This window comes from Mustelus asterias, chromosome 12, assembly GCF_964213995.1.
Source record: "Mustelus asterias chromosome 12, sMusAst1.hap1.1, whole genome shotgun sequence".
Taxonomy (NCBI): Eukaryota; Metazoa; Chordata; class Chondrichthyes; order Carcharhiniformes; family Triakidae; genus Mustelus; species Mustelus asterias.
The window spans coordinates 62,356,647-62,382,197 of NC_135812.1; the positions used below are offsets into that span (position 1 = coordinate 62,356,647).

Consider the following 25,551-nt stretch of genomic DNA (forward strand, 5'->3'; position numbering starts at 1 on the left):
GTGTAGTTCCTTGTGCTTTTCTTAAATTTACCACACAGTGAAAATCATGTCCGGTGCCTCTCAATGGGCGAAAACCACACTGTGACTTTAGAAAGAGTTCCTTGGCCTCTGGGAGGAGGCAATTGAGGAGAATCCTTGCAATGCTGTTCTCTGGGAGACACTGGGAGACACCTCTGTAGTTACTAAAACCAGATTTGACCCCCTTCTTAAATATAGTCACAATCACAACATTCCTGAGATTCCTGGTATGCATTGTTCTTCCCAGGGTGTAATAAATTAAAAATGTAAAATACTGTGGATACTGAAAATCTGAAATAAGAACAGTAAGTGCTGGAAAAACTCAGCAGGTTTGGCAGTGTCTTAGAAAAGAGAAACAGAGTTAACATTTTGAGTCCAATGTGACTCTTCTTCAGAACTCTGTATCCCTGTGTAGACACTTTGTGTCCTCCTCACAGCTTACATTCCTAAACAGCTTTTTATTGCCAGCAAACTTGGATCTATTATTCTCTGTCTCTTTGTTTAAGTCATTAATGTCAATTGTCTATACTGATCCTTGCAGCACTCCCCTAGTCACAGCCTGCCAATTTGAAATTGTCCCATTTATCCCTGCTCTCTGCCTCCTGTCCATTAACCAATCCTCCATCCATGTTAATATATTACCCCCAACTCTGAGAACCCTTATCTTGACCTTTTGTGTGGCCCTTTATCAAATGGCTCCCCTTTTATCAACCCTACTAGTTACATCCTCAAAAATCTCTAATAAATTTGTGATGCAGATGGTGTTGGAGAGCTAGCTTGCCTAAGAAAGTGGAGAAATATCCAGCTCAAACTTACCAAGTAGGTAAAACCAAGAGAAAAATAGAACAGAGGTCAAAGCCCTTCACTGAATTGAGTATCAGCAAGAGTTCCAAAATATCTGCAGTCAATGTGAGACACTGTGCCATCCACTTTACAAGATTTGCTAATGTTGTGCTCATCAAATCCTAATCAGACTTTATGCAAATGACTAGACATTTCTGAAATGATTTCTTTTGAAAGGCCAACAGTACAGTCCCTAATCTCAAACCAGCTAAGGACTGGGCTCCACTACTGTATCCATCACAGTTGGTCTTGGCAGCCCCAATTAGACTTAAAGAGTCTTAGAGCTTTACAGCACAGAAAGAGGCCTTTCAGCCCATCATGGCTGCACCAGCCATCAAAAACCTATCTATTCTCATCCCATTTTCCAGTACTTGGTCCCTAGCCTTGAATGCTGTGGCATTTCAAGTGTTCAGCTAAATGCTTCTTAAATGTTGTGAGGGGTTCCTGCCTCTACCACCCTTTCAGGCAGTGTTTTGCAGATTCTCACCACACACTGGGAGAGAAGGTTTTTCCTTAAATCCTCTCTAAATCTCCTGCCCCTTACCTTAAATCCATTCTCCCTGGTTATTAGCCCCTCTACTAAGGGGAAAGGTTTCTTCCTGTCTACCCTATCTGTATACCTCATAAATTTGCACACCCCAATCAGGTCCCCCCTCAACCTTCTCTGCTCTGAGGAAAATAATCCCAGCCTAACCAGCCTCTCTTCATAGCTGAAATGTTCCAGCCCAGGCAACATCCTGGTGAATCAACTCTGCATCCTTTCTAGTGCAATCACATCCTTCCTCTCGTGTGGTGACAAGAACTGTGCACAGTGCTCCAGCTGTGGCCTGGAGGTTTCAACATCTGATTCCATTCTGCAGCCATCCTGCCCAATCAAACAGCCTTTAATTCCCAATCTCTCCACATTATCAGTATTTATATAATAAATAAATGAAAGGGTTCCAAGAAAGTAAATACAACACAGATTATTTTAATATCAGCCTCTTCTCCCATTATGATTTTACTCCTTAGTTTGCTTGCAACACTATCCTAAAGATTAACCTTTAATTCCTGGAGAATCCAAGATGATCCTGAAAGGTTGGCAACAACATTCCCTCTAAGCTGCATAGATGCGTGGGCTATGCAGCAATTGGAAATATGCTGTGCAGGGAACAAACGGCTGCAAACAAGCAATGTTCCCCTTAACATTGGTGGATGCACAGTCCTCCATCAATCTTATCAAGACTATGCAGTGCAACACGTGCACATTACACTCCAAACTCTGGCTGAGGTTTCCCCCCCACCATCCCCACGGTGGTTTTTCCAGCGGTGGACGCAGCCCGCCATTGGCCGGTTCCCCAATGGCGTGGCTAGTAAGCCTGGAAAACATCATTGCCTTTGGCAGGACCAGAAGATGTTGACACCGACTAATGGTGGGCCGCCTCTGCCACTGGAAAACCAGACATGAGGGGACCACAGAATCCTGGCCTCTGATGGCACTTAGTGCCCAGGATCTGTCACAGGAAGAATAATCACTGGTGAGGAATCAGAGGAATCCCCATACAAGTAGGAAAAACACAGTAAAACGTAGAAATGAAGAGTAGCAGTAAACCTTGTCTGAACTGGCCTTGTACACCTTAAAATGGACACCAGTATTTATGGTGCCAGTATGAGTGATTTTTACAAGGATTTGAAAATTGTGAACTGGTTTTTCCTTCTGGAAGGAACCAGGCCTCAGCCAAGGCCCAAGCCTAAATGAAAATAGAGAAATAGTCTAAATCAGTATGATACAGGAGCATTGCCTCCAGTTGAGGTGGACACAAAGGAATCAATTAACCTATCTTCTCTTGTACCACTTTTTATCATATTGGCATTGAAGGAGAGTTTTTCCAAACCTGGTTGTGATGTGTGACTGATTTGCAATGCTGACTGTAACCACATTGCTGCTTCATAACCACACCTATCGAATGACAGTGAGCAGGTTGGAATGATGAAGCCATCCACAATGTGAAGCAAATGGGTCGGGGTAATTTTCAAAGAACTATGGAAAATGGAAAAGGTACAGAATAGCCGTAATCTAATTGAATGGTATAGCAGGCCAAAGGGGCTGAATGGCCTACATATTTCCTTCATGTTACGTGGTAGGAAGTGTGCAGTCAGACTGAGTGAGTGTGCATTTGTAATTTTTTTCACACCTGTGGGCAGTGGCGTCAGTTCTCTGGGTGTTTTGCCTGTTTACTCAGGGCAGCATACAAATGCGCTTTTAAAACAACATCAACATATAAAGTTGGGTCTTATTCTAGAATCAAATTGAACCCAGGAAATAACTTGCAAGGATTGTAGTCAATTAAATTAGGGCAGACCCAATCAGTGGTGAACACTCCTACAATAATGCACCCACAGCAATAGCTCACTGGAGAGAATGTGGTGGGGCGGGGAGTAAATTGGAAGTGAACAAACAAGATGAATGTACAGTGGCTGTAGCGGATCCGTACTTAAGAACCTGCTACCATTTTGAGAGAGTTCTGGTAAGTGAGCGTGCAGACTGTTGAGGTGTAAAGTCCATCTATGAACTGTTGTCCTAGTTTCTCACAACTGGTCGTCTCTCCCCTGTTTAGATCCCTCTAGCTGAGATGGAGGCTGTTTCTCTGACGTCTGATATTCAGTCTGAGAAATCGTGGTCGTTAGCACTGACGGATGACTCTTTGCCTGATGATGCTAACGTATTCTTACTAAATACGCTGGAAAGCAATGTACATACTTCACACCTGTATTCCACTATTTATAACAGGGCTCGAAATACTCATCCATTTTACTTTATGTTATCCGTTTATAATGTGAGTGAAAGGACCGCACCGAACCCTGACTGACCTCTAGCTCAGTACTTTGTGATCCTAGGGTTTGGAGCAATTAACACATTGTTCTCTAGCTTTTTGAAGTCAGCTCCAGAAATATCCGAGACACAACACATGGTTCAAAGCCCTGTCCTTCTTTGAAAAGTTTTATACAACAGCACTTAAAATCACCAGCTCAAATTCTAACCATGTTGTAACCCTACTTTGTAAATTCCAAATTCTGCAGTGTGTGAATACGGAACTCAAAGCAGGTTGGATACAGAAAGTTTATATCCTTGTCATCTGCTTTGTTCTGTAAGTGCCATTGCAGTACAAAGGGATCTGTACAGTTTTATGGATGCCTTTATTCTTGATGACTTGGTTGGCTCGCCATCAGAATGGCTTTCAGACATGCGCTACAATGCTCTATAAGCATCCTAGCCAGTTTCACCCTTACAATAGAATAGCCAGAAGTTTCTTTAGGTTATGATTTGTATTTAATATTTAGGTCGATAAGTTAATATGTGCCTGCGTTGGAGCTGGCTTAAACATTGTGCTTGGCGTCACTGATCTCCTATCTCTGCTCTTTATGAACACAGTGACTCATGTACAACCTGCCTGTGCTGCTACATTTGGCTATTATTGCACTGTACCTGTCTGTGACACTTAAGTATTCAGACCTTCATAGAACCAAATTGACTGCTACCAGTTCTACTTAGAAGTATTCTAGAGGTTTCATCAGGGATGACTCTGCATAGTCACGCAGCTGTTTTCTTATAACTAATAAGCAAAATTGTTCAAATGTCCCTGTGACTTTTGTCTGCCAGTTTGCTCACAGTAGTCTTTGGGATTAATCTTTAACTCCTGGAGACTCGAGAGCAACCTGCTCTCTGCTGAATTGTTAAGCTGAGTATCGTGGGCACTATAATTGGACTCAATGTTTGTCAGAACCAAGTAGCAGTGGAGAGGTCACCTTCTCCAAACCCTGTCCCCTGACCCCTGCTAGAAATGCTGATTCATGCTAGGGACTGAATTGTTCCGTGATACCCCAATAGCTGCAGAACAGGCAGGTATTTCTTGTCTAAGTTTGCACAGAGGCAACTAGGCAGATCCCAGCAGCTGCGGAATTGCCCTGCAGGGATCATTACCTTCAGGAGAGGGAAGGTAAAACCCAGGGCGAGAGAAAGATGTAAAGGAGTCAGCTCTCATTGTTAGCTCACTGAACTGGCTCGAAACAGAGTAGAAGATAAATTGATCCTTAGTGGAAAAATAAGGAGTCTGGTGTAAGCGTAAACCAATAAAAAGAATTGATCATCTAGCTACTGAGAGGTATACAGGGGACATGGCTACAACAGCTTAAGTCCTGTACAGTTTGATTTAAGAAGTAGTTTTCCAACAGCAGATTTCCTCTCATAGCACATAGTAAATGTATTCTCAATTTTAATACACAGAGCAATTCTTTCCACTTATTTGTTAGCTTTTTGAATGGACTGCAGTTAACACTCATCCAGTGAAATGTTCAGGAGAAAAGGGAAGTGACTCTATTCATCTGAAAACAAGTATATTAGCAATAGATTAAATGTGACCCGATGTGATTCTGAAAACCGACCTTTGAGAGACAGCTCCTATGTTGTTACTCAAACACCAATCGATGGTCACTTCCTCCAATCCCACTGACTCTTGGGCTCCCTTGACAGTTCTCCACCTACAAAACATTCGACAATAGACCTTAAAACAAATTCTCCCTCTCCTCCTTTCTTGAAGGTGGTGACCCCTTGTTGGATTCTGGTCCCAAAGGTATGGTCACCTTCCATCACTTCATTCAGTGGTAACAAGCGTCAGAGAGCACTTCAACAGCAAATGGTATTAAAGCTGTCCCCATTCAACACCCAGACAGGAGCCTCTCAACAGCTGTCAGGAGAAAGAACCCTTTCAAAGCTGCAGAAGCCAGGTGTAGCAGGCACACTATGCCCCCTAGCTGGGCTAAGCTAGTCCTGCCTCAGGCCATGGTTTTTCTATGCTTGCGTTCAACTACTGCCTAGAAAACCTGACCGTGGTATTGTGGGACCCACAACATAGGGTACTTAAAACACTTACTTGAAGAAACATGAATTTTTTTAAAATTCTGAGTTCATCAGATAGTGTTAGCCACAGAAAAACATTGTTTAAAAATGAGAACATCTGATGGGAAGGCATTGATTAGACTCTACACTGGAAACACCATTGTGTCAATAGTTGACTTGGTGTCCTCACATTACAAAACCATAAAGGAGGCTAAGGCTTCATGTTGTAAAACTATCGACAGCTAGCACGACTCTGGACATTTCAAACCAAAGGCAAAATGTTACGGGTGATGATCTGTGGACGTCTAATTCTATTAATGTGATATTATTGTGCATTCACTTTGGTGGGAAATGCATAAAGGAAGAGTATTTCTAGCCCTGATTTATATATAAAACCATCTGCTCCTCTCCACTGCCCAAGCATTCGACATTTCCAGGCTGATGTGTAGACTAATGCTTTCATCTGTCGCACAAACAGTTCCTTTTTCTCAACCAACATTTCTGGATCTTGTATCTGTCTTCTGTTAGATCTGGCTGTGCTTCTTGTTGGTGTCATCCCATCGTTGACTATGTCTCTGTGGTACAGTGGCACAGAAATGTTGTTGTGCTATGTTGTAGCCGTTGCCGATGACAATGAGTACTATTCCCATCATGCCTCATGCAAGAGCATGTGATTAATGGCCAGCGTTGGTTCCATAGCCAATTTGTCCTGAATTAATGGGTTGAGTTAAGCAGAGAAATGGACCCTGTGCACAGAAACAATTTTTCTTAATAGTCACAAGACACAGATGTGTAATGGCAGGTTCAGTTGAATAAAAGTAACACTGCCTAAGTGGTTCAAAGTATTTGGAATTAGCGCAATATTTCCACAAACCTGGGATGACAATAGAATGCATTCTTCTAATTCCTGTGTATTTTCTGTTTTTGCTATTTTTTTAAACCTATTCTAGGTTAAAGATTCTGCATGGGCTGAAGGGGCAAGGCATTTTTTTGAAAAGGTGGAAGCAATTAATACCACCTTTGCTGTCCCTGCTCTTAGATATTTTCATCAATTCTCCCAAATGTTTTGGGACTAAAAGGTAGCACAAAAAACATCAACTAGCTGATATGCATTTATGAGGTTAGCCCCAAATGTGGCTGCTGCTTCAGTTCATCACGGATACATAACTTTACAACAGAAATTAATTTCTGGACCCGTTGGGAGTAGGTATAAATGGGAAGGGTAAGGATAGAAGGCTTGATTGTGGTACTCCCCTGTGATCAGATAGCCTATCTACTTCCAGCTTCATTCTTGGACATTTGAGTGAATCTGATACTTGGGGACAACCAGTGCCTGTGAAACCAACCCCTGCCAGGAGTCACACCTTGAGGATTGGGGAGAATTGACTAAGTGAAAAGTTGTTCATTTTGGACATGGTGTTACAGAATGTATCCTAGAATAAGGTCATACAGATGAAACTTGTTAACAGAAGGGAAGCTTTTGAAGTGGGTAATCCACTGATTAAGTCAAGGATTCACGGGATAGTTGTTACACGAGTGTCTACATGAGTAGACTCTGGAGCTAGTTCTGGGACTAAAAGGTAGCACAAAAAACATCAACTAGCTGATATGCATTTATGAGGTTAGCGCCATCTAATACATGTCATGCAGTCGCACCAGCTGGCACATCTGGGTGAATGAGCACCAATGAATGGAAGTCACCCTCTTAGTCTCTGATAATAACCAGCTTTCCCAGTTCTTTGACCAGTCTTTCTGTGCAGAGCAAGAGTCGGGTATTTGGTTGATGGCTTCTTGGTCTTCTCCAAAATGCTACAGATGCCAGCAAATTCCAAGGACCTGTCTCATTCAATTCCAACTTTCTCTTTATCGTACCCCTTTCTAGACAAAGGCCGATAAATGGAGACAAGTTGAATATAAAATATTAACGTCTTCATCTAAACTGTTTGATTGGATTCCAGCCTGCACTTCAGTCTTTGACTTGGACTCATGCAGCTCTCATTTTATGTTGAAGTAGCATCAATAAAGAAAGGAATGGGGAGGGGTAGGAATTTGTCTTGGGTAGCGGGGCAAAATTAGTGATTTAACCTGACCAACATTAACATCAATAGAACTGAATATCTGGCAGAGTAAATCAATAACAGGCAAAGCAAGTTTCTAGCCCATCGTTCTAATTTACAGTTTTAATTTTTTTTCTGCGATTGTCATTAAACATTTATTTTTTAATAATTATCCTTTGCTGCCAAGCATACCTTATTGACTTTGTGTAACAGCTAGCTGGCTTGCATCTGTAGTTGAAGAGATGGCTAGTAAAATGGCTAATAGCTTGTGGTTATTCATTTGAAGACATTGGATGAAGAATATAGCAGAGAACATGAGATGTTTGCATGAAGCAGCCGACTGATGGAATTGGCATTGTCATGGTTCATGTACTGCAGAGAATGCCCAGTATTGTGACCTATCAATTTGTGACACACCACTGTGTCTTTTGTGTTGCCACGTAACTATATTGTAATCCATTGCCTTATAGCAAAGTGATGTAACATGTCTTGCTGAAACATTTTGAATTCTCTTTTTGTTGCATTTCTGTTGCTGTAATTGTAGGATGTTTCTGTGCCGTCGATGACCTTCTTGCATGAGTGTGTTTCACATTATCAACAGCTCAGCTTCCTTCAGTTTTCATCTGTGCCTGTGTAGCACAAATCTAATGGTGCCTTTTCTGTCCTGCAGGGTGAGGGCACTCAAGAACAGGAGGCTAAGGAGGAGATCGCAGAGAAGAACCTTCTCACTGTGAGGAAGCCTTTTGTTGGCCGGACACACTCTCTACCCAATGATAGCTACATGTTTCAACCTGTTGACCCTGCTCCCTTGCAGGGCCTACAGAGGTCAGAGAGCAATCATAAGTTACAGTCAGGTATGCCTCATCCATGTTTGAATGAGTTTTGGTTAGATGTCAATCACGCATTTGATCTACTCAATGCAGTACTTACTATTGTCAGTATATCTGGCAAAGAGAAACTCAAGTTGGTTTTCTGTATCTGACCAAATTAACTCACCCGAGCACAAGATTCTATTTTGTCATGGTGGCAATTGCTGTTAATGGTACCATAGAACCATAGGATGCCTACAGTGCAAAAAGAGGTCATTCAGCCATTCGAGTCTGCACTGACTCTCTGAAAGAGCATCTTACCCAGGTCCTCTCCTCTACCCTATCCCCGTAACCGCCGTGTATTTACCATGGCCAATCCACCTAATCAGCATGGACTGTGGGAGGAAACCGGAACACCCAGAGGAAACCCACACAGATACAGGGAGAATGTGCAAACCCCACACACATTCACCCAACACCAGGGGCAGCAGTGTTAGCCATTGTGCCACCGCGATAAGGAATTGTCCCCTGGTTAAATCTGTCTTTTTCTCCAGTCAGTTATGACTGGTTTGTATTCTGGTCCTGCCCTTAGTGCACATGCCAACCTGGCCATCTTCACTGCTGGGATTACAGCACAATTAATAGTCAATCCGTAACTTGTATTGACTACAAAATCAAAATACTGCAGATGCTAGAAATCTGAAATAAAAGGCAAATACTCAGCAGGTCAGGCAGCAGCTGTGAAGAGAGTTAACATTTTCAGATCAATGACCTTTCATCAGAACAGTTCAGATGAAAGGTCGTCATATTCTGTCTCTCTCTGCCGATGCTGAGTATTTCCAGCATTTTCTGATGTTCCTCCTGTGTAGACTGCATGGGTTCTGCTGATGTTCGCTGTAGCAGCTCTCATCAGCAAAGCGGCAGACCCAAAATACAAGATTGTTATCTCCAAGAGCTTCCCAATATCTATTACGGGGGAAAAAAATGAATACAAGGGATTGACTGCAAACTGCCAACTCATTTCAGGGCTCAGAGAACATCCTAAGCCCTGGTTATAAACACTGCTCATGTTGACATCTGAACTGTTTGAATGGATTCTCGCCTGTCCCATTAATACTTTCTTCATACAAAGTATCAAACTCTTCGAATAGTTTCCAGCCTGGATCTCACTCCCAGGAATCCATTTTAATTTTCTGTATGTAAGCCTCTGGCCCTTCGGTTATATTCCAGCTTCTAGCTCACAGTCATCACTACCATTATTCTATCTATCTGAATCCCTTGATTCAGATACATGAAATAATGTAGTCATGAATGACGAGGATAGGGCTTGGGTGGGATTGTTGTCGGTGCAGACTTGATGGGCTGAATGGCCTCCTTCTGCGCTGTAGGGATTCTATAGATTCTAAATTTCAGTCAGTGATTCTTTCCCCCTGTGCCTGAAGGTTGTATGTTTAAGGTTGTACTCAGCATGTAAACTGGTCTGACACTTCAGTGCAGTACTGAGGGCCTGTTGCATTGTTGTAGGTGCTGTTTCTTGGGATGAGTTGAACACCCGCAGGTGGAACCACACTATCAAGAACAGACTAACTGGTTGTTTACCAGGTTGTCGGATGTAGAAACTTGCTTTGGCCAAATTTGCAGCCTAATTTGTCTCCAAAATAATAATGATTACAATTCAAAATTAATAGGCAGCACTTTCGGGTGTTCTGCAGATGTGAAAGATTCTATGTAAACGTGAGCTATTTTGTTTGTTAACTAAAAAGGAATGTCAGAAGAATATTTTGTCAGGCACGGATGAGCTTGGTAAATAGCTAACTGTTACTGCATATTGTTCCCCAGGTTCCACCACATCAGTTCAATCCCAGCCCATAGGTACCACTGGACACCTCCAGGTTCCAATCGGGCTGTTCCACCCAGTCAGCCGGCAGAACAGTTTTGATTCTGAGACTATCCCGAAGATTCCTCCCCCAAGGAGGTCTGTGAGTGCTCACAGAATGCTGCGTCGGCAGGTAGGTTTCAGCGACGGCAGACCCAGTTCCCTGTACCAGTCTCAACACAAGACTTTGATTTGCAGGTTTCCTGAAGGGTGCTTTCTATCTGCACAATTTGCTTGTTTATGCATTACTAGAAATATGGCCGTGTCTTTACACCGACACTTATTCGTATTGTTTTTGACGGTGCTTTCATCCTGAAAGGTAGAACTAAAACAGAATGGTTCTTATTGAGAATTGATATTTGATTCAAAGTTTGGATCTCTTGCTCACCCTTTAGATGTTCCTGTGAATCAATCCCACAACCCTCTATAGGAAATCTATGCAGCACTTTGCGATCTATGCCTGATCTTTCTATGTGTCTGCCATTCCATTATCTTTTCTGATATTATGTACCCTTCCCATCATGTGTATTCCTATTATGTACTCATCCTATCCTGTGTAGTCTACTGAACCTGCGTAAAAACATAGCAAATTGGAAGAGGAATAGATCATTCGGCCCCTCGAGCCTACCCCACCATTTAATATCATTCTGATCCTTGACTTCAACTCCACTTGCCCAACCAATTTCCACATATCTTAATTCCCTCAAAGTTCGATATACCCAGTGCCTGAGCCTCTCTGGGGTAGAGAATTCCAAAGATACAAAACCCTTTGAGAGAAAAAACTTCTCTCTGTCTCATCCCTAAATGGCCACCCTCTTATCCTGGGCCTCTGGCCTGGATTTTCACTAAGTCGGAGTGACTTGGGAACCCTTTGAAAATGGTGGGCATGTCCTGATTCCGGGAATCCTGACCCCATTCCCAGGCTCTCTGATTTTCTGGAGTGCCTTTAAAGGGTGCAAGCTGGTTCCTGTCAGAGGCCCAAATCCTGCACTCGCAACCTAGCTGGCTCTATTGTCAAGATGGGCATCGTTTACTCCTCCATAATTTTCATGGTGTCAGGCCAGGTTTTTAAAGAGCCATGGTTCATAGCCCCTCAGAGGAGTCCTGAATCCTTGAGGGGTCATTTTAAAAGAAATGTTCAAAAGGTCCTCTTTATGCCAGGCTTTGCCCTTCCACCCAACCCCCATGGTACCCCATGCCCCCATACCAAACTATGAAACATTCATGTTCTTTGACCCCACTATACACTGTATAGAACCAATGAACCCTATAGTGACAGTAAGATGTGGAAGAAAAGTTTTTTTTAAAGTAATCAATTCAAGACTTTCTGCATTGAAAAGAAGCCAAGCTAATAAAAATGTCAAGAAAAGTCAATCACCAGACCCTTTAAAGCATCAAAAACAAAAATCACAAACCTTTTAAACCACTTAACCTTATGTAAATAAACATTGTGAAATTGGCAGCAGAGACCAAGGGGTTGAGCTGCCAATCAAACAACATTTTCTTTGGGGTAACGCTGCTTCAACAGGATTAATGGTGTCTGAGCTATCAGCCAAACCAATGTATGTTCCTGTGACTGCCTCCAAACCTTTTCCAGATTCGGCGAGCATGACCCCAATGGAGAGTTCACCTTTGAAGCCATTTTCTCCCAAGATGAATGGGCTCAACATGAGTTTTTCCAAAATCACACTACCAAATCTGAGGATGAAAATCCAGGCCTATATCCCCATTTCCAGACTTGAGCCAGAGAAAACAGCCTCTCTAGTATCCAACCTGTCAAGCCTCTCAGAATCCCACAATTTTCAGTGAGATCACCTCACATTCTTCTAAACTCCAGATAATGCAGGCCCAACTTAGGCAGCCTTTCCTCATAGGAAAGCCCTCTCATCCAAGAAAAATCTAGCGAGCTCCCTCCGGATACCAACTTTTAATAGCTTTGCAGCATTGAACAAAATTCTGTTTTGTCCATGCTTCCAATCAAAGTGAATAACTTCACATTTCCCAACGTTATCCTCCATCTGCCACCTTCTTGCCCATTTAACCAGTCCATATCCCTTTGCAAACTCTTTGGGCCCGATTTTACCATTTTCATTCTAAGTGCTGAATCTGGGCGTAATGCAGATCCGACTTAGAAATCTGCTTTCAGGCGCCCCCATCCACACTCAGCCTGAAAAAAAAATCGCCAGTCCCATTCGCGCTGTTGGCGGGGCTTAGTGCTGCCGAAACAATTGGAGCTCTGAACTGCGCATGCGCAGTTAGAAAAAAATTGAAAAACGTGCCCATGTCACATCGCTCCTGGACCACAGAAAGCGGAAAAAGCGGCCCGGGAACGAAGGCCCCCATAGACATCACTGTCCCCCTTATCCACGCACCCCCCCCCCCCCCCCCCCCCCCCCGCTACCCAGACCGATCGCCACCCCTGCCTCCTTCCCCCCCCCCCATCCCCGATCGCCCACAGAGTGGCAGCGGACCCCCTGCCCCCCCATCCCCTCCCACCAGAGATCCATCTGTCCCCACCCCCTACCAATGAGCAATCAGGCCTCCCCCCAACCCCCCCCCCCCCGCACCAGAGATACATCTTTACCGCCTCCCTCCTCCCCCCCTCTCAGAGAACGATCTGGCCTCACTTCCCCCCCCCCCCCCCCAGAGAATGGTCTGGCCTCACTCACCTCCCCCCCCCCCCCCCCCCCCCCCTGAGGAACATCTGACCCGCCCTCCCCCTCCTCCTCCCCCCCCCCCCCCCCCCCCCCCAACCAGAGAACCTCCCTCCTCCCCCCCACCACTGATCTGAGTCAGAGGGCCGTTGGGAGCACTGAATGCGCTCTTCTGCAGCTGGAGCGCCCGATTCAGACTTTTATTCAGCAGGTTCATTTTGGCGCGATTCTGGATCGGCGAACGTGGCGGTAAAGGGGGAAATGCTGATAAAGTTGGGCAGGCAGTTCATTAATTCAATTGAAATGCATGCAAATGCATTTAAATCACCGTTGCACCCGTTTCAGGCATGAATCGGATCGCCGCCATTCCCGGGTTTCGGTAAAGTGGCTATCTGCGCAGACACAGGCGCGGATCACGTTAATGGCCTCACACCTGATTTTACCATGTTTTCGCGCCCGAAAACAGGCGCGACACAATAGTAAAATAGGGCCCTTTGTATACTCACAACTTATCCCAACTATCTTTGTATTGTCAGTAAACTTGGATACGGTGCACTCAATACAGCTCAGTCATTAATATTAAATTGTAAATAACTGAGGCCCCAACATGGATCCTTGCAGCACCCACGAGCAACAGTTATCAACTTGAAAATTACTTGTTTATTCAAACTCTGTAATCTGTCTGTAAACTGATCCTCTATCCATGCTATACAATCCCCAACTCCATGAGCTGTTATCTTCTGTATAACACCTTATCAGAAACCCTTTGAAAATCCAAATATATTACATCCCCTAATTATTCTTTACTACATAGAGTCATAGAATCCCGACAGTGCAGAAGGAGACCATTCAGCCCATTGAGTCTGCACCGACTTGCCAACAGAGCATCCCACCCAGGCCCTATCCTCCATAACTCCACGTACTTATCCTACTAATCCTCCTAACATACACTGCGAGTTCTTTTTCTCAACCTTTCTGCACCTGACGGTGCATAGATCAGACTTTTGTCTGTTTCTGTAGTGCATGGTCACCCAAGGCCAGAATTGAACCTGGGTCCCTGGTGCCATGAGGCAGCAGTACTAACCACTATGCCACCATGCTGCCTGCACTGCTACTTATATCCTCAAAAAACTTTAATAGAAATGTTAAACACAGTTTCCCTTTCATTAAACCACATTGACTCCGCCTATTCATATTATGATTCGTCAGTGCCCTGTTACCACTTTTTTAATAATGGATTTATAAACGATCAAGGTCAGACTAACTGATCTATTTCCAGTTTTTTAATCATCCTCTTTTTCTTGAATAGTGGATTTACATTGACTACCTTCTAATCCACTAGGACTTTTCCAGAATTATGAAATCCTGGAATACCACAATCTGTGCTTCTACCATCTACTCAGCGACCCCTTTTAGCACCGTAGTATATAGGCCATCAGGTCCAGGGGATTTGTTAACTTTCAGTCCCATTAATTTCTCCAGTACTTTCTCTTTACTAATATCAATTACTTTACGTTCCTCACTCTTCTTAAAACTGTGGTTCCTCACTATTTCTGGTATGCTGTTTGTATCTTATGCTATGTAAACAAATGTAAAATATTTCTTTGATGTATCTGCCACTTCCTTATTCCATTATAATCTTCTTGCCTTAGTCCCTAAGGGACCTACATTTACTTTTGCTACTTCATTTCTAGAAACTTATAGAAGCTCTTCTGATCTATTTTTATACTTCTGCTGAGTTTACTCTCATATTCTACTATCTTTTTTTATCACCTTTTGTTGGTGTCTAAAACTCTTCCAATCCTCAGGCTCACAAATGTTCTTGGCAATATTATAAGCCTCTTCTTTTAATCAAATACTATCCTTAACCTCTTTAGTTAGCCTGTGGAATTCTTATTTATCAACAGAATGAAGGCTTGTTGAAAATTCTGAAATATCTCTTTAAATAATAGCTTTTAATCTAATTTCCTGAACTACCTTAGCCCTCTCATGCATATATAATTGACTTTATGTAAGTTCAGTACTTTTAGTTTTTTCAGTAAGTTTTAGACTTAAGTGCATCACTCTCAAATTTTAACATGTTATGATCACTATTTTCCAGAGGATTTCTTACTGTCAGATTATTAATTAACTTTTTCTCATCAGACAAAACAAGTTCTCAAAAGTATTCCATAAACTTGCTCTCCATATAATTTTTGCCAATTTGATTTATTCCATCTGCGTTAAAATTAAAGCCCCCCTATAATAATTGCATTGTCTCCATTAATAGCTCCTTTCCAGACTCAAGTGTGCTAAGAATTACATTAGCAACAAATTTAAGGTTAAAAGTTTGGTTTTCAATGTGGCTCAGCAATGCTTGCTCTAAGCTACATATATTCATGCACAGGGACCTATCCTGTGCAAGCAAAAAAGAACATGTCCAGGTATAGCAATTTTTTGAATTAAACAAAAACTCGGGGGACGATAGTTCCTGGTTCATTCGCCATGGCATTGAAGGGGCTATCAAGCTGAGCATTTTAAGTGTTCTAAAGGAACTTGAGGTGACTAATGCCAAAATTAACCAAGACGATGATAAGCTGACCGTTTTCTTCAGCGATTCTAATTTAAGATTCCCCAAACATTGTCCACCACCTAAAAGACACAAGTTAGGAGTGTGATGGGATGGTCCCCACTTGCCTGGATAAGTGCAGCACCAACAACACTCAAGAAGCTCGACACCATCCAGAGCAAAGTAGCCTGTTTCAACAGCACCCCATCCACCACCTTAAAACTCACTCCCTCCACCACCAACGCACAGTGACAGCAGTGTGTACCATCTACACAATGCACTGAAGCAACTCAGCAAGCTTCCTTTGGCAGTACCTTCCAAACCTACAACTTCTTTCATCTAAAAGGACAAGGACAATGGATGCGTGGGGGGCACCACCACCTTTTTTTTAAAGTAAAGTTTATTTATTAGGCACAAGTAAGGCTTACATTAACACTGCAATGAAGTTACTGTGAAATTCCCCCAGTCGCCACACTCTGGCGCCTGTTTGGGTCAATGCACCGAACCAACATGTCTTTCAGACTGTGGGAGAAAACTGGAGCACCCGGAGGAAACCCACGCAGACACGGGGAGAACGTGCAAACTCCACACAGACAGTGACCCAAGCCGGGAATCGAACCCGGGTCCCTGACGCTGTGAGGCAGCAGTGCTAACCACGTGCCACCATGCCACCCCAACTTCCATCTGCAACTTCCTCTCCACGGCGCACACCATCCTGACTTGGAACAGGTCAAAATCCTGCAACTCACTTTCTAACAGGTGTACCTGCACCACATGGACTGCACAATTCAAGAAGGAGGTTCACCACCACCTTCTCAAAGATGGGCAACAAATGCTGGCCTAGCCAGCGACACTCACCTCCCATGAAAGAATAAGAAAAAGGTTCGTATGGGGGAAATTTGATATCGAAACTGTGATACAAACATGGCAGTATTTCATGTGTTCACACTGGCGTTACCGCATCACAAAAACAAAATAATGTGAATGCTGCAACCTGAGTTCGAAATAGAAAGTGCTGGAAACAGGTTAGTTTGACCTGAAACATTAACTCTCTTTCCGTAGATCCTGTCTGAGTGCTTTCAGATTTATTTACTCACTGTATACTTCTTGACTTGCAGTGTCCAGCCAGTTCCATTATAAACAGAAACATTTGATTTATGACCTGAAAATTCCTATTAACAACTGTTTTTTGGAAGAAGATTACTTATCATGGTAGAAATGCAGTTACATTTTTTTTTGTATATGGTGTATTTGAAAGAACTGGAATTACATTGTGTATTATTTGCTTTATTCTTCCTGACTTTCTTCATTTCTGTCTGATGTTACCCCCGACCCCACCACCACCACCTTCTCTTTTATGTTTCAACATCACGTAGTTGAGTTTTTTTTATCCTGGGTCTCTCAGCGATAACCCTGTTCCTCACAGAAACTCCTGTTGTTAATCCATTCCTCACCCATTCCCCCTCTCACTCAACCATACAGTCATCATTGCACACGTCATTAACTAAAGTGTGTTCACAATGAATGTGTTTATGTGTGGAACCTTTTTCCCTTGTGTGTTGAAGCTGAGTTTCCTGCACCTCACATTCATCCGCTTACTTCAGTAGAAGTGGTTACATATCTGATGTTTGACAGGCTTTTTAGATTATTAGTCTCTGACTGTGATGCAAAAATTTTCTATTTTTGAATATATACTTTTTTAAATAATTAGATTCAAAATGTGGGATTATTGTCAACAAATATAATTTGCACGCAAATGCTCTAATTGTGTTTGAAAAAAGGCAGCACAGCTGACAAGCATCAGTGAGGAATAGAGTCATGGGTCATTAAAAGTTTAGAATGAGGGTAATTTTGACTTTATGCAATAGTGTAGAATATTTAACTCAGATGTCCATGCTATACATCGCTCCTGATTTCCATTTGGGGGTTGTCTTCTCCTTCAGTCCTCTGCGCAAAGGCAGAACCGACCCCCAGTGCTGTGATCTCCACCACGGGTAGGGCAAAGGGGCAGGTTCTAAAGCCACCTCAGTTGGAGCAGGGATCGAATCTCATGCTGTTGCCGCCAATGCGAGAAGGCAAAAGACATTGCTAAAGATTGAAAGTTGATGTGGACATTTTGACATTCTCATACCATTATTCATTGGTTATACATTATTGGTAATACATTGTTGTTGTTACCGTAACTTCACACCCTTTAGGGGGAATAGTGGGGAAGCGGTAGAAGCAATAGAAGTATTCCCAAGCTGATTATCAGCCTGTTGAACCATGTTGAATGCTGCTTCCGTGGCCAATAAGTCCTGGTATTGGACTCAAACTCAGAGTTCTGCTCCAAGTCTATGTCCAAGTTGGTAGTTTAGGACAGGTGGAACCATAGAATAGGCTTTTTTTTAATGGCATTACCTTGCACTTGGAAACAATGGAGCATAAATCCAACCTGAGAGGCCTGATCAGCAGCAATAACTTTTCCAAACAGCAGCCATACTGACTGTCACACCCAAGGATGATGACCAGTACCTGTACAAGAAAGCTACTTACTTTTTTCCAGTTTCCATCTTGTCTTCTCACTTAGATCCTCAAATTTAGATAGTCTACTCAAAATTGACTGTGTTCAGTGTCTCTGCACCCCCTTGGCCATACCCTGTGAAATCTCTTGTCAATTTAAAGTAGTGAAGATTTAGTGTAATAGGCCCTTGTCTTTTTTTGCCCATTTTGCAATTGAATGATACATGGAAGAGGAGAATCAGCCAATTTACCTTCACAATCCTGCCCTTTCTGAATTTTAACCTGGAGGCATTGCAGGATCATGAACCAATTCAAATGGGCGAGGACAAGCGTGCTGGATGAACAGGGCTTGCTGCAGGACAAAGTATTGGCAGCAAAGTTTTGTAGTGACCTGAAGTTTTACAAGGTAATTGTGGATGGAAAGCTGGTCAGGACATAGCTGAGATATCCTCGTATGGCTGTGCTAAAGGCATGGATGAGGATTTCAGCCGCCAGTGTACTAAAGCAGAGGTGGAAAAGGGTGATATTATGAAGACAGAAATAGGTGCTTTTTTGGGAGGGAAAGAATTAGGGGTCAGAAGCGGAGCTGGGGTTGAAAAGGACACAAGGTTTTGAACAGCTGGCTTTAAGTTGAGACAGTGACCAGGGAGGGAAATGAGATTGATAATATGGGTACGGGTTTGTGGAGGGAGGTGAAGACAATGGCTTCAATCTTCCCAATGTTTAACTGGTCGTAGTGTGGCTCATCAGAGATCAGCAGCCTGGTAGCAAAGGGAGAGTGGAGGGGTCAAGAGAAGCTGCATTGTCAGTATACGTATGGAGCCTGACCTCAAATGGTATCACCAAGGGTCAGCATGTAGATGAGGAAGAGAAGGGAGCCAAGACAGGTCCCTCAGGAAGTACACGGGAAATGATGCAGCGGTAAAGAGGGAAGGTGTTGCTGGAGATGCTGTAGTTACAAGGCTGGACAATGAAGGGGAAGCGTTGGAGCGGGATGGTGTGGTCAACATTGAAGGCTGCGTCATTGTTGAAGAAGATGAGGAGAGCAAGTGGACCGCAGTCAGTCACAGAGGATTGCTGAGATCCATACATTGAACTGCGGGAAGGCCAGACATGTATTTGGGAGGTGACAAGAGGAACAGAGAATCCTTACCTGGTCTTTATGCACACAGTCTTGGGTAGTGGAGACAGGAAAAGCCATTCAATGGCACAGTTCCAGCAACAAGCCCAAGGAAGCTGAGGGCCGTTATCACTGTAGCACCGGATGGCAAAGAAAACAATGAAACTGGGATAGTTTAATGATAGTCTAACTGCACTAAATGTGCCTCCTCAGCTGAAAAAGGTTTCAGCAAAGTATTCATTTGTTGTGCAGGTATCCGTTCTATTCAATCTTGCATTCCACCATTGTGCCATTAAGGTGAAGGTTAAAATTACCCCAACATTGGAAGTGGCTGCTGAATCTGGCACTCCTCCCACAGCCCGTGTGCCGTCTACCCTACCGCTGACAGCCTCAATTACTCTGGTGAAGGGAAAATTCTAGATTAAAACTCTATGGGATCTGGATGTGAGGAGAAATATATTATCACGGCATAACTACCAAATTTAAGTCACTGTACTTTTCCAGCATTAGAAAGCTTAAAATCCCTCAATTTTAGTTATTTTTATCAGTGGAAGCTCCATTGTAGAATAGTGTATTGCCTGTATTTAATCATTACTGGCTTATTTAGTACTTAACCAGGACTGACAAGCACATGTGAAATTAGATACAGCTGTGTTGGGCACGGAATCATTTGCTTTTTTTATGATTTTGCACAAAAAGCATTAGTTGACATATTTTCAAATAATTTACCGAAGCACCGAAGCATTTATCAACTGTGAGCATGCTAACCTTTCTTTGGCTTATTCTGTTCCTCCCACTCCCCACATTTTTAACACCCAATTTAGGTTGCTGTAACAAATGACTCTCTAGATCCACTCTATATGGAGTCCAAGGAAAATTTGCAGATACAGCCTAATGAACCAACACCTTTGAATGTGTCTGTACCCCATGTCTCTGTTGTGCAACCGTCTGTGGTGTTAGTGCCTGCCTCACCCAGCGCACCGACCAAGCATAGTGTTCACATCCAACAGCACAGCCGTAACCAATGCAACATTACTAACTATGTGACAGTTTCACCGCGTCACGCTCGGAACCCTTTCAGGGAACTCCCTGACTCAGCAGACCAGGAAGTCTCTCAAATCAACAGTGGCAGCAAGAGAGCTTCCAAACCCCCCATGTGCCCGACACTACCCACAAAAATGTGCAGCAGCACAGGAAACCTCACGATGAAAGACGTCAAAAGGTTCTACAGCGTGGACACTCAAGGATTCTTGGCCAAGCCCACATCGTGGTTAGGTGACCCTCGGAGACATTCAATTGAGATCTGCTCGTCCGTTGACGCAGTTCCACAGCACCATTTCTCCTCGTCGTCCTGCTGGGCCATTGGCCAGGCAGCAAAGGAAGTGGACAGCCAGCAAGCTGCCCGGCAGAAGCAGAAAATGAGCCCACCTTGCATTTCTATAGAGCCACCAGAGGACCAGCACACGGCGATGCAAGGCACTCATGGGCAAACGTCCACCAGTGACATGTGTTTGAGAAGGCGTGCTCCGTCCTGTGACTCCGCCCCTCACAAAGAGTCCGTGGACCTTGTGGACCCACTGCTTCCAGAAAGCACGCCCACCTCTCCTTCCCCGGCGAAGGATTTGCTGACTCTTTCCAATTTTTCCTTGGATCAGCCTGAGGAGGACCACTGAACTGAATCGTTAAATGGTTTTTGTTGCCAAAAAGACACTTTTTTCATCCTTTCTTAACATTAATGAAGATTTCTGCATTCTGACTGGCACTGGAGGTCAAAACCCCACCAAGCCCCCCTTCCTCTTTCCCCCAACCAAACAGTAACCAGGGTTACTGGAGCCCCCACCCACAATGCTGCTCTGCCTTTGCACTCAAGCAGATGACTGGCTGATCGTTCATCCAGGCTGTCCTGAACAGTGGAGCGTCACTTTTTTTAAATGTGAAAAGATTTTCCCTTATGAAATTGGGAGGTAATATGCCAAGTGGTTCATACCAGAACATTCCAGAATTTGCTTTGTAACTCAGCTTGGGGCAGCAAGGGATGGGCAATAAATGCCAGTCTTGCCAGTGACGTCCGTGTCCCCAGAATTATTATTTTTATAAACATTATCAATTGACACCCATTTTATCAGAATTCAATTGAGTTGGCCTGGACGTTTTCCTTTAATCTCCACAAGTCACAAAGCAAAGTTCCAGCCATTAATATATTAGAAAAAAAAGTAATATTTATAAATAAAATAAACTGCAATATTTACTCAATCTGTGTGGTTAACTTGAAATTATTGATTGCCTGGCATCGAAAAATGGCACTCCACTGTAACCGTGACTCTGTGAGGTCATCTGAATTTCTAAAAGATAACGCAACCAAGACATGATTTTAATGTTGTGGCATTTGTATGGGTCGCAGGGTATTGCTGTGTCTGATGTTTATTTCCTGATCTGTTATCTTTACTTATTTATTTGTCAAATAGTTTGCTCCTCAGGATATTGGTCTCGCCGTAACCATTCGCATCAGTTAGGTTCAGTGACTTGGTCCCATTTGTTTTCAAATTCCACACCACCTGTGGTTCCCTGAAGGTGCAGGAACGCTGCCTAGTTTCTGAGGAATAATTCTGCAAATGTTGCCCCAAAATTCATGTTGCCCCTTCAGCTACCTGAACGTCGTCAAGTTCAGATCATATAGACTATTACTGTGAAGTAAGATACGTTTGTAACAAGAGTCCATGGATGGTGTCATGATATGTCCTAAGATAAATAACAGCTAGAACCTGCATTAAGTATACTGAAAGATTCCAGTTAATTATTCACTTCCAAATGTCACAATCCATACTCTTAAGCAAAGGGTTTTTGTTTAAAATTTCAAGCAAATCAGTAAATTTTCTGACCAGGTATATTGTACACACTGGAAAACATACCTCCAACAGCTATGCATCATTATATTTTGATATTTTCCATGTCTCAGAATGTGATAGCAACTCCAAATAAGGGGAATGTAGGAAGTGGGGAAGTGTTGTGATGCAGTGGGAGATGGAACCCTAAAGTTTAATGGGTGTTACAGTGGTTAGCACTGCTGCCCCACAGTGCCAGGGACCCGGGTTTGTTTCACGGCTCGGGTCACTGTGGAATTAGCACATTCTCCCTGTGGGTTTCCTCTGGGTGCTCCGGTTTCCTCCCACAGTCCGAAATGGTTAGGTGCATTGGCCATGCTAAATTCTCCGACAGTGTACCCGAACAGGCCCCGGAGTGTGGCATCTCGGGGATTTTCACAGTAACTTCATTGTGGTGTTAATGTAAGCCTACTTGTGACACAAATAAATAAACTAAAAACTAATATTTTCCAAGGTCAACCATGGGCTTCTAAACGAAAAACATTAGGCTGGATTCTCCGACCTTACCCAAGGCTGGGATTCTCCAGTCTCGCTACAGTGAAGGGAGATTTGGCTGAGCTCCAAATTCTCCATTCTCGCTGGCAACAGCGGCGGAGTGTGAACGGCCAGAGAATTCCAGCCATTATTTCTTGAATTTGACCTTCTGTTCACCTTGTTAGGCTTGGGGGCTGTCCTGTCGAGAGTGCTATCTCTTTCAGGCAATTCCTCCTACATATCTCCAGATGTGATAGAACCCTGGAGATTTATATGTCCAATACCAAATCAGATTTTATTGCTTTCCATCAAAACTTAGACCAATGTCGTTTGAGGATCTAATTAATTCCAGAAAGAAAGTCAGTATTTCGATGAAGATAATATTTTTGGCCCATTTTGAGAAAACTCCCAGTGATTCCGGTTCTCTTTACAAGTGGCCTATGTAGTGGAAGATGTAAGGTCCCTGACTCTGAACCTCTCAAAGGTATACCTTGCTGAGTACTTTCCCACAGCGGCTTCAGTCACATACGCCCTGCGGAAAGACCAAGGTGTTGATGGTGTCAGAGGAGATCAGGCAAAAACAATCTTCCAAATGGTGGGAAAATTGGGGAATTGGAAATATAAAGGTCCTTAACATTGGCTGTTTAGACCACAGTGACTGCACCTTATATAACAAACTGTCAAGGCCTGTGTTGTGGGTCATCTCACCAAAAGCAGCCAAAGCTAGATTGAAATAATGCCATGTATTTTGTAGGGAGTGTTAATGAATTCTGATCTTACCAATGGCAAGGAGCAAATTGTTCTATTGATGTCCAATATATGGAGCAGTACTTTAAGCCATTTAATTTCTTGGGGGACAGACCCAGTCATGGACTTTCCAGTGCTATACGTGTGCCAGATCTTTGTTCGAGAGCATTCTACATTGTACCCTCATAGCTCAATCACATTGATTCGGTTAGTTCAAAGCACACCAGCACTTTAACATTGCAGATTACTGTATACAGACAGTCTGAGCGTTACAGTGATCTCTATCATTGCTAGTTTGTGCGTGCGTGGGCGGGTGTGTGTGTATGTAAGTGTGGAAACATTTGTCAGAATACTGTAGGTTATCCAACTACAGCCGTTGCACATACTTTATAGGACCACACTTGTTAAGATCTTACCAGCTAAAAATTATGTTTATTTAAATGTAAGTATTTGTAACACGTTCCTTGGGCTTGAGTAGAAATCACTCCAGCGCAAGGAGGAAATTATTGATAATGTACAACTTCAAAGGTTTAAAAGTAGCCACTGCTGCAACCTATTTCTTCCTATCCTGTTATCTTCCATATAGAATACATTGCAGAGAAAATACTGATCAAAATAGACACAGTGCAGTGCAATGTTAATATTTATGTAGTATATATTATAGAGAAATTGTATTTAATAGTTGTTGAATTCTATGCTGTATTCAGGTATATTTTGGACCATATAGTGGGTCTGTGCGATCAGGGCATCAAAACTGGTGACTCTTCATTAAGAAACTAAATTAAAGTAAATGGATTCTGAGGGCAGAAATTCTTCTGAGTTAAGTTAGGGATCACCTAGACTTTCAGAAATGTGACGTATGCAATTTTGTTGATCTCATTTTTGATGCTTTGAGATGCTTTGACCGATAGTTGTAAAGTACTTTCCAAAGACCCGGCACTGAGGATTGCCATCACAATTGAATACCTGGATCGATGACAAAAATGGTTCAAGTGCTATTGTTAACCGTCAATTATCAGAGTCTGTCGTCGGCTGTCAGCGCCTACTTGAAAAGCAACTTTCTGATTTCAGTCACTATGTAGCCAAGATGTTAAATTTTTAACCTGGTCATGGGATTAGATCCCCAGGCCAACACCACCAAGCACCTGATGAAATAAACCCTCTGCTGCCCAAGAGGAGATAGAAACTGTTTCCTTCAGTGGGGATATCCAGAACAAGGGGACACAACCTTAATATTAGAACTAGACTGTTGGGCAATGGTGACAGCAAGCAATTATTCACACAAAGAGTAGTGAAAATCTGGAACTCTCCCCCAGAAAGCTGCTGAAGATTTTTTGTTGGAAAAGGGTTAATGCACCAAAGTGGCTAAATTAAGTTAAGGCACAAGTCCACAATGATCTAGATGAATGAGGGAGCAGTCTCTAGGAGGCGAATGGCCTCCCCCTGTTCATATATCCCAAATGTGATCATTTTGGAAGAAAAGCAAAAAATAAGATCAAACATAAGAACCTCAAAGAAAGATAAATGACCACCTTATTGATCCACATTTTAGTTACACCAAATTGACACTCTGCTCAGTCCAGTCTTTGTTAACAATTAGTTGCATTACTATTTCAATTGGCTGAGGACCTTTTTCCCACCAAACAAAATGCTACATATAAAATTATCTTAATAATATCGCAGGTTCCTGAAATCTTAAAAGCAGTGCTTTCATTTTTAATGTACTTCCCATTTCACCATTAGAGAAATAAGAATGTTGCACACTTCAGACAGTATGGGTTCTTTACGCTCAGTGCATCCACAATCATTTGATTTGCTCCATTCAATAACTCCATAGTTTAAAAAATTGTCTCAAAATCACCCTTGTTTTCAAAGAAATTGAGGAAAAATACTTGGCACAGCTCTAAAGTGTTACTAGCTGATGGTTACTGACAATTGGCTTAACTCTCACGCAAACAGTTCTATAAAAAGGTACCTGTCGAACACTCCAAGTTGGCTCCCACTTAACATAGTGCGAAGGATCTCCTGATTTTTTCTTTTTATGGGCACGTTAATAGATTTTGCCAAAGATAGATCTACATTTGAATAAAGTACAGTGTGAAAATTACTGTTGGTTATAATGCAGAGAAACGGATGAATTAATGA

The 25,551-nt window shown here is 42.8% G+C and overlaps 1 protein-coding gene across 1 annotated transcript in view; it reads left to right on the forward strand.

Annotated features, from left to right (window-relative positions):
• cacna1g (calcium channel, voltage-dependent, T type, alpha 1G subunit) overlaps window positions 1-21,508 on the forward strand; it is a 330,198-nt gene extending 308,690 nt beyond the window's left edge. The window contains exons 33-35 of the mRNA XM_078225973.1: window positions 8,465-8,648; window positions 10,443-10,612; window positions 20,128-21,508. Coding sequence (XP_078082099.1) covers window positions 8,465-8,648; window positions 10,443-10,612; window positions 20,128-20,976 — 1,203 coding nt within the window. The 3' untranslated portion in view covers window positions 20,977-21,508. The remainder of the gene's footprint in view (window positions 1-8,464; window positions 8,649-10,442; window positions 10,613-20,127) is intronic.
• Window positions 21,509-25,551: the final 4,043 nt, after the last annotated feature.